The sequence below is a fragment of the Buceros rhinoceros genome, unplaced genomic scaffold (genome assembly GCF_000710305.1).
Source record: "Buceros rhinoceros silvestris isolate BGI_N320 unplaced genomic scaffold, ASM71030v1 scaffold12231, whole genome shotgun sequence".
NCBI classification, from domain to species: Eukaryota; Metazoa; Chordata; class Aves; order Bucerotiformes; family Bucerotidae; genus Buceros; species Buceros rhinoceros.
The window spans coordinates 7,582-14,929 of NW_010392578.1; the positions used below are offsets into that span (position 1 = coordinate 7,582).

Here is a 7,348-nt window from a genome sequence, read left to right on the forward strand (position 1 = left end):
TAGGGAAGGAGAGGTTCACTGACAGAAGAGAGCAGGAATCCAACACGATTCCTGATTAACAGCTGTAAGAAGTGCTGATTCTCCTGACATTGGTGCTTTCTAAAGTAGCGCTAGGCAAAGACCTCGGTAAACCTGAAGGTAAAGTCAAGCTCTGAGCACGACAGATGTTCTAGAAAGCTCTTATACTGGAGCCTGGAATGATTTCCCTGACTGCATCTGCACGCTGTGTCTGTGAAGTCCCAGGCACAAGCTCTGTCCCGTGAGGGGAGTGTGGAGACATGTAAGTATTTGTCTGCCAGACTTGGGCTGAAGTTGATGTTACGGGGAGAGCTTCTTGCCTCTGGGACATCTTGGGCTCACAGCGCTAGAGTGGAGGCTGCAGTGCTGGGAGCGTTGTCCGGCTGCAGAACGGAGCCGGGCTGTGGTGGTTATCCAACTGGGCTCTTCATCCCAAGCAAATCACAAATGAAAATCTCTCAGCAAACACAACGCCCTGTGTTTATGCCACTGTCCCTCCAGCTGTTCAGTGGTGGCATTCTTCCCTCAACTATGTCGCGGGCTCTCGGCTGAGGTCAGCACAGCTGCAGATGCTCTGGCCGGATGAAAAGCGCTCTGTCTCCATGCACGTGTTGGTGGGGAAGAGGGTTTGTTTTTAAACAGAACTGTGTGTTTGGCCAGTCCCTGCTGTGGAGAGTCCTCTTCAGTGCAAGACACCATGGTAACTGTCAGAGGGGAAAAAACCCAGGACAAAGTACACACAGACAGGCGAGGAGGGAGAAGTGTAAAGCTTAATGCAAAATGTTGCAAGACCTCAGAAGAACAGGGAAAACCCTCAGTCTGTGGCAGGGCCAGACTTCTCAGTGAGTAGTAAGAGGATGGAAGCAGGATTCTCAGTAAGACAGTTTCTGCCTGCTGAGAGCTGGCACGTTGGGGTTGGTTCCGTTGGCTACCTCCCCTCGTCGCAGCACCCGAAGCAGCAGGGCTCTCCTCTCAGTTCACCATGGGCCCCGCTGACTCCCTGGCATGGCACGGGCAGGACAGTGCTTCTCCGGTGGTGTTCTTGTGTGAAGAGCATGACACACGTTCTGCTCTACTGACGTGGGAGACTGGGAAGGAGCTGCTACATGCTGGGTCTCCCTTGTCTGTCTTGCAGCCCAGATGCAGGCTTCTGGGAAAAAGAAGAAGGAACTTCGTTACCGCAGTGTGATTTCTGACATCTTCGACGGCTCCATTCTCAGCCTGGTGCAGTGCCTCACCTGCGACAGAGTGAGTCTCCTGGGGGCTGTCAGTCAGAGAGCACGGCCTTCTAGCTGGTAGAATCTTCACAGGAAGAGGTGCTCCTGTTTCCAAACCCTGTGGGACGCAGTAGGCCTGGCCTGCTGAAATGGTGACAGGTGGATGGTGGGCAAGCTGTGAGAAACCCGCCATGCCAACAAGTCGGGTTTCCCTGTGGGGGTCTGTATCCGTGCTCCTGAGTTTGTTTCACAATATCACATTCACATTAGAAAACTGGTTCCAGTACTACAGACACCATGACCAAAGTAATCCTGCTGGCAGCAGGGAAGGATAATTAGCCAGGCCGTGCTCGTACTGCCAGCTCAGGTTTCTAGCCTAGACAAAATCCAAGCAGTGACAAAAGGTGATGAAGATCACCTGCCAGCTCTGTTACATGCCATGCCCAGGAAACCCAGACCTCTTCCTCTTGGATATTTCCAGGTTTCGACAACAGTGGAGACATTCCAGGACCTGTCACTGCCCATCCCAGGGAAGGAGGACTTGGCCAAACTACACTCTGCCATCTACCAAAACGTGCCAGCTAAGACAGGGGCGTGTGGGGACAACTATGCCTCACAGGGCTGGATCGCTTTCATCATGGAGTATATCCGGAGGTGTGTTCCCTAGGAGGATCTCTTCTTTCTGGGCTTTGCCCTGCGGTGCTGGAAGGTGGCTGTCCCTAACCGGTGGTGGTCACAGCAGAGGGTCAGCTGTCACCATGCCTTGGAGGGCGTGTGTGGTACCTGACAGGGCTTTGAGCCTTGTTGTGTAAACCAGTTGCTACTGTTCCTCTAGTTCTGTCACACACCTTCAGATCTCCGGTGCAGCTGATAATCCCTCACTTTGCCTTTAGCTCAGCCTCACCCTCTGGAACGAATTAATTGCTGGTGTAGCTTTCAAAATCATTTCCAGTTTGAGCAATCACAGGAGGAACCTCAGCTGAGGGAATTTGTCCTTTCCCTGCTCCGCTGGGATGTGTGATGAGCTTAGGAAACCCATCATCCATCTGGCATCCAGCCCTTTTATGTATAACTTTTCCTCTTACTGTCCTCTCTTCTGCAGATTTGTGGTGTCCTGTATCCCTAGCTGGTTTTGGGGCCCTGTTGTGACACTGGAGGATTGTCTTGCTGCTTTTTTTGCAGCAGATGAGTTGAAGGGTGAGTTTTCTTCGAGGGGTCTGACAGCATGAAACAAGGAGAACTCCTGGAGGAGTATTTCACGTGTGTTTTGGGGGAGGATTACATCTCCTGGACAGGCTGCCTCAGTGTTTCGCTTAGAGAGCAGCGGTACCAAAACTCGGCAGTTCAGCAGCTCGGAGCAGAAGTGGGTTCTCCTGCTGCTTGGGGGTGCTGCTTGTCCATTCTGAATCTGGCTGGGAGCATCTTCAGTGAGGAGCAGACGTGGCTTTTGGTGGCTTTTGGTTGGTTGTGAGTGCTGTGGCTCCTTAGTCTTTGCTTTCTCCATCCACTCCATAAGCTCTAGAGGACTTAAATACTGGGAGGAGGGTTGGATTTGCTCTCCCCTCACCAGGGCTTCCCCAGGAGGTTGCTTGACTTGGTTTCTCTGCTCTGGGTGGAAACGTGGCTGTATCAGCATTGTGTGCTGCATAGCGGCTCTTTTCTTCTCTGTACACAGGGGACAACATGTACAGCTGTGAACGGTGTAAAAAGTAAGTCTGCATTGTCTGTATTGTGTTGTATTTCTGATTCTGTTTCTCTGCGCTGCTCCTTACGTTGGAGTTCTGGTCTTGGGAGGTCACTGAGCGCAGACAGGCAAAGTGCTGGCTGGGGGCGGGGGGGCGGATGGAAGAAGGGAAGAAGGATACAGAGAGGGATGTGGCTTGGCAGTGATGGAGCTATTGTATTAGAGACGTGGCAAACTGCTCATGCCGGCTTCATTCGGGAGGGATGCTGCGAAGAGCCCGAATTTGTTGCTGCTGGAATTCGGGATTTGTGTTAGATTTCAAAGCGAGCAGGACGCAGCCTTGCCTTTTGGCATCCCGTTGCTTTAGAGATTGCTCACAAATAGTTTCTTTTTCTCCCTCAGACTGCGGAATGGAGTAAAGTACTGCAAAGTCCTCCGGCTACCAGAGGTGAGTTCAGGCATCTTGTTTCCTGGCTTTCTTTTAGCAGCCACTGAGGAGACTGAAGGTAGAACAGAAATAATGTTGGTTTTGGTGGTAAAGTCCTGTATCTAGAGGAGACTTACCCGTTCTAAGCTGGTGAGCCAGCAGTGTTCATGACTAACAGGCGAAGAACTCTTGCAAAGATCAGGGCACAGAGATGTGCTGTTTTCTCTGAATACCCACAGCAAACCCACGCTTTGGTGTTCTCTGTCCTTGCTCTTTTAGATTCTTTGCATCCACTTGAAACGGTTCCGGCATGAGGTGATGTATTCCTTCAAGATCAACAGTCACGTTTCCTTCCCCTTGGAAGGGCTGGATCTGCGACCTTTCCTAGCCAAGGAGTGTGTCTCCCAGATCACCACCTACGATCTCCTGTCAGTCATCTGTCACCATGGCACAGCAGGCAGTAAGTCCTTCTTCTGTCCGTGTGGGCGGAGGTGAACAGGAACGAGATGAGCACGAGCGAGGCAGAAATGCCTCCCAGGACTGGCCAACCCCTCTCCTGGGGTGAAGCGCAGCCTGAGGCCTGCCCCCTCCACTCCCAGCTCTGCCCTTTGAAAAGTGAACCCAGCAGCCGCCGACTCATCCCCGGCAGCTGTTTCTGCCTCACCACTGGGTGGCTCAAACGCTTCCCCGATGTCCAGCCTCGCAGAGAGGCTCTTTCCAAGGAAGGCACATCAGGGTGACAGTGCCAGGCTCCCCTGCTCCGGCAAGGCTTGCCTGAACAGGAATTAACATCTCTTTCATCTCTCTCTGTTCCCTGCCAGCAGCTAATCCTGTTTGTGCTGCTGACATTATCCCCGCCTGAGTTCTGTCTGCTCCGAATCCCAGCAGTGCCGCGTTCTCTCTGTTGCAGGCGGGCATTACATAGCCTACTGCCAGAACGTCATCAACGGCCAGTGGTACGAGTTTGATGACCAGTATGTCACTGAAGTCCACGAGACGGTGGTACAGAACGCGGAAGCCTACGTCTTGTTCTACAGGTGAGCTGTGCCCTGCACCGCAGTCCCACAGTCCCACGTGGGGCAGGGAATGCCTAGACATGCATTTCACAAACGGAGTTTTCAGGAATTGTTTAATATTCTCTTCCTTCCCTCAAGGAAAAGCAGTGAAGAGGCTGTGCGGGAGCGTCAGAAAGTCGTGTCCCTTGCCAGCATGAAAGAGCACAGTTTACTGCAGTTCTACATCTCTCGAGAGTGGCTCAATAAATTCAACACCTTTGCTGAGCCTGGTCCTATCACCAATCACACCTTCCTGTGCTCTCACGGGGGTAAGTGCCGGGGACCTGGGAGTAGCAACTCCCAGCTCTACCTTTATCCTTCAGGAAAAAAGCTCCAGCTGACCTCCTGATGAAGCAGATCCACTACTTGGCCAAACTCCAGCCAGACAGCGACTCCACTGTCCGCTGATCAGAGGCCTGGAGGGATGCGTACTGCGGGGCAGCCACAGTTTTCAGTTCCCCCGTTTTGTTTTTAAAAACAAACCTGTAGAAAGCAGATAAGGCAGCGCTTGTCTGTGTGACCCTGTCAGCAAGGCTGGCCCTCAGCATTTGTGTGGAGCGTGGAGCACGCGCTCCTGCAGAGAGCTGATACACGTCTCACTGTTCTGCGGCTCCATCTGTCAGGCTGGGGAGCCCTTGGGTTTATAAACCTCCAACTGGAGATGAAGCACTTGATCAGAAACTGAAGCTGTGAACTGAGAAACCTCCACGACTGATGAACTCCTGGCTGCCTTCCATTAGCAGAGCAAGCAGCTTCTGGAACTGGGGTTTTCAGCAAGGAAGATTTGGCTTTTTGTGTGTTTTTGCCCAGCAGAGTGAGTTCCCTGGTTAACTCTCCCGCTTGCCTCTCCTCCACAGGGATCCCTCCCAATAAATACCACTACATCGATGACCTGGTTGTGATCCTGCCCCAGAACGTGTGGGAATATCTCTACAACAGGTGAATATGGCCATTTCATTCTTCCTTCCCATGAGTCCTGGCTTTTGTTTCACACCTCGGGCAGTGGCGAAGGGACAGAATCCCTTCCCAGGGCACCTTAAAAGCAGTACTGGTGTGGACTGGGGAAGACTGGAATTTGGTAGAGCCTCCTAATCTAAACTACATGAGCTGGGTCAGCGCATTGTCCCAGAGCAGTGTTGTGGCCCTTGTGGTGTTCAGGCAGTGCTCTCCTTTCGGCTGCAGCTGCCCCTCGGTCACCGCTGCTGGAGCCGTGTAACAGTCCAGCTCTGCAGGCTGCGGGGCTGGGGAGCGTTTCCGTGCTCCTGCAGTTCCCCAATCCCCTCCTGCTCTGCCTCTGCTCAGGTTCGGGGGCGGCCCTGCTGTGAACCACCTGTATGTGTGCTCCATTTGCCAAGTGGAGATTGAAGCACTTGCCAAACGCAGGAGAATCGAGATCGACACCTTCATCAAGGTTTGTGTGGGAATCGGGCAGAAGCAACAGCAAAGGGCAGAGGTGGGAAACGGATTCCTGTCACAGCCAGGCAGTTTTCCAGTTTTCCAGTTTTCCTGCCCCTGTTTTCCAGAATGTGATCTACCGCATGGCCCAGAGACTGATCTTGGGGTTTCCCAGTGCTGGCAGCATGGGGAGGGGCAGATGGACACAGTGGTGTGTGTTTGAAACCATCCTGGTCTGTTGCTCTAGTGAACAGGAGCGGGTTGTGAGGAAGGTGGTGGAATTACAGAGGGTTCTACTGGAGAATGGTGAGGCTGCCTTCCAGTTACTGGAAGGGGCTCCCCCAGACCTCGGGAGTGACTAAATCCTTCCTGCACGTCTCTGTTCTCTGCTCTCCCAGCTGAACAAGGCTTTCCAGGCAGAGGAGTCTCCAAGCGTGATCTACTGTATCAGCATGCAGTGGTTCCGTGAGTGGGAGGCCTTTGTCAAGGGGAAGGACAACGGTAAGAAGCCAGAGACCTCTGGAGTCTGTCGGGGTGAGAGGTGGAAGGGAAACAGGTCTGTTCGCTAGGTCCTGGGGGAGCACCGGACTGGTACAGCTTGAGGCGGAACCTGCCTGCAGGGCCGCAGGGGCAGGGAGGAATATCAGGAGAACTAGCTGGGGGAATTAGCTGAGTCTGGTGGCAGCGTGGAAGCAGAATGGTTTCTGATGGGTTTGTTCTCCTCTTGCAGAGCCTCCTGGGCCCATTGACAACAGCAAGATCGCGCTCACGAAAGCAGGCGGCCACGTGCAAGTCAAGCAGGGTAAGGCTTGTGCTTGCTGCCTTGTGGTGATGCTGGAAGGTGGAGGGGAATGTTCCGCTGGATCTAGGTGTGCACAGAGCAAGATGGTGTTGCAGAGGGTGACAATTCTCTGCTCGTCCGTGTGCTGACTGCCCTGAGTGAGCTATCTCAGTGCTCCCCTGGCAGCTCCGGCGTGACCAGCTCCTGCTCTTGCTGCTCCCCAGGCCCCTCCCTCCATTCCCCTTTGCGTTGTAGCCTTGATCTTGTGCTGCCCCGACTTGTGCGATCCAGCTCGTGAAATAATATGGCTTGTGCTGCCCTCACTGGGCCCTGCTGCCCAGCAGATAAAGATGGGTTACCTCTCAAAGCAGCTCTTTCTGCTTTCCTTCTCTGTGACCTTCACAGCAAAGTTCTCTGCCTCTCCTGCTTTGTGCTTTGACCAACTTCACTTGCTGCTCCCAGGACAGCTGGAGGGGGGTTCAGTCTCCCCCAGGCAGTGCACCACCCGCTGCCTGGGGCTGGGTTGTCTGAGTGCGTGTTTTTAGGTTGTTCGGGTTCTCGGAGCTCATTCACTGCAGGGCAGGAGACAGCAGGTCAGGCAGGCCCTGCTATCGTGGGCCGTCACTGCTCAGGGGAAGGAAGAAGTGACCCCACGGCGGTCGAGGACACTGCTGTGGAGCCCTGGTGGCTCCCAGCAGGAGGTGGCTCTGCAGAGGGCAGGTTGGGACATCAGTGTGGCTACAGCCGGGGCCTGGCGGCCGGGGGGCACGC

General features: G+C 53.9%; 1 protein-coding gene across 1 annotated transcript in view; it reads left to right on the plus strand.

The window, feature by feature from the left end:
- The window catches only part of USP20 (ubiquitin specific peptidase 20), a 14,395-nt gene that overhangs the window by 6,603 nt on the left and 444 nt on the right, over window positions 1-7,348 (plus strand). The window contains 12 exon segments of the mRNA XM_010144545.1: window positions 1,154-1,266; window positions 1,717-1,889; window positions 2,338-2,432; window positions 2,911-2,944; window positions 3,322-3,367; window positions 3,626-3,806; window positions 4,257-4,383; window positions 4,501-4,670; window positions 5,259-5,340; window positions 5,704-5,812; window positions 6,195-6,297; window positions 6,527-6,598. Coding sequence (XP_010142847.1) covers window positions 1,154-1,266; window positions 1,717-1,889; window positions 2,338-2,432; window positions 2,911-2,944; window positions 3,322-3,367; window positions 3,626-3,806; window positions 4,257-4,383; window positions 4,501-4,670; window positions 5,259-5,340; window positions 5,704-5,812; window positions 6,195-6,297; window positions 6,527-6,598 — 1,305 coding nt within the window.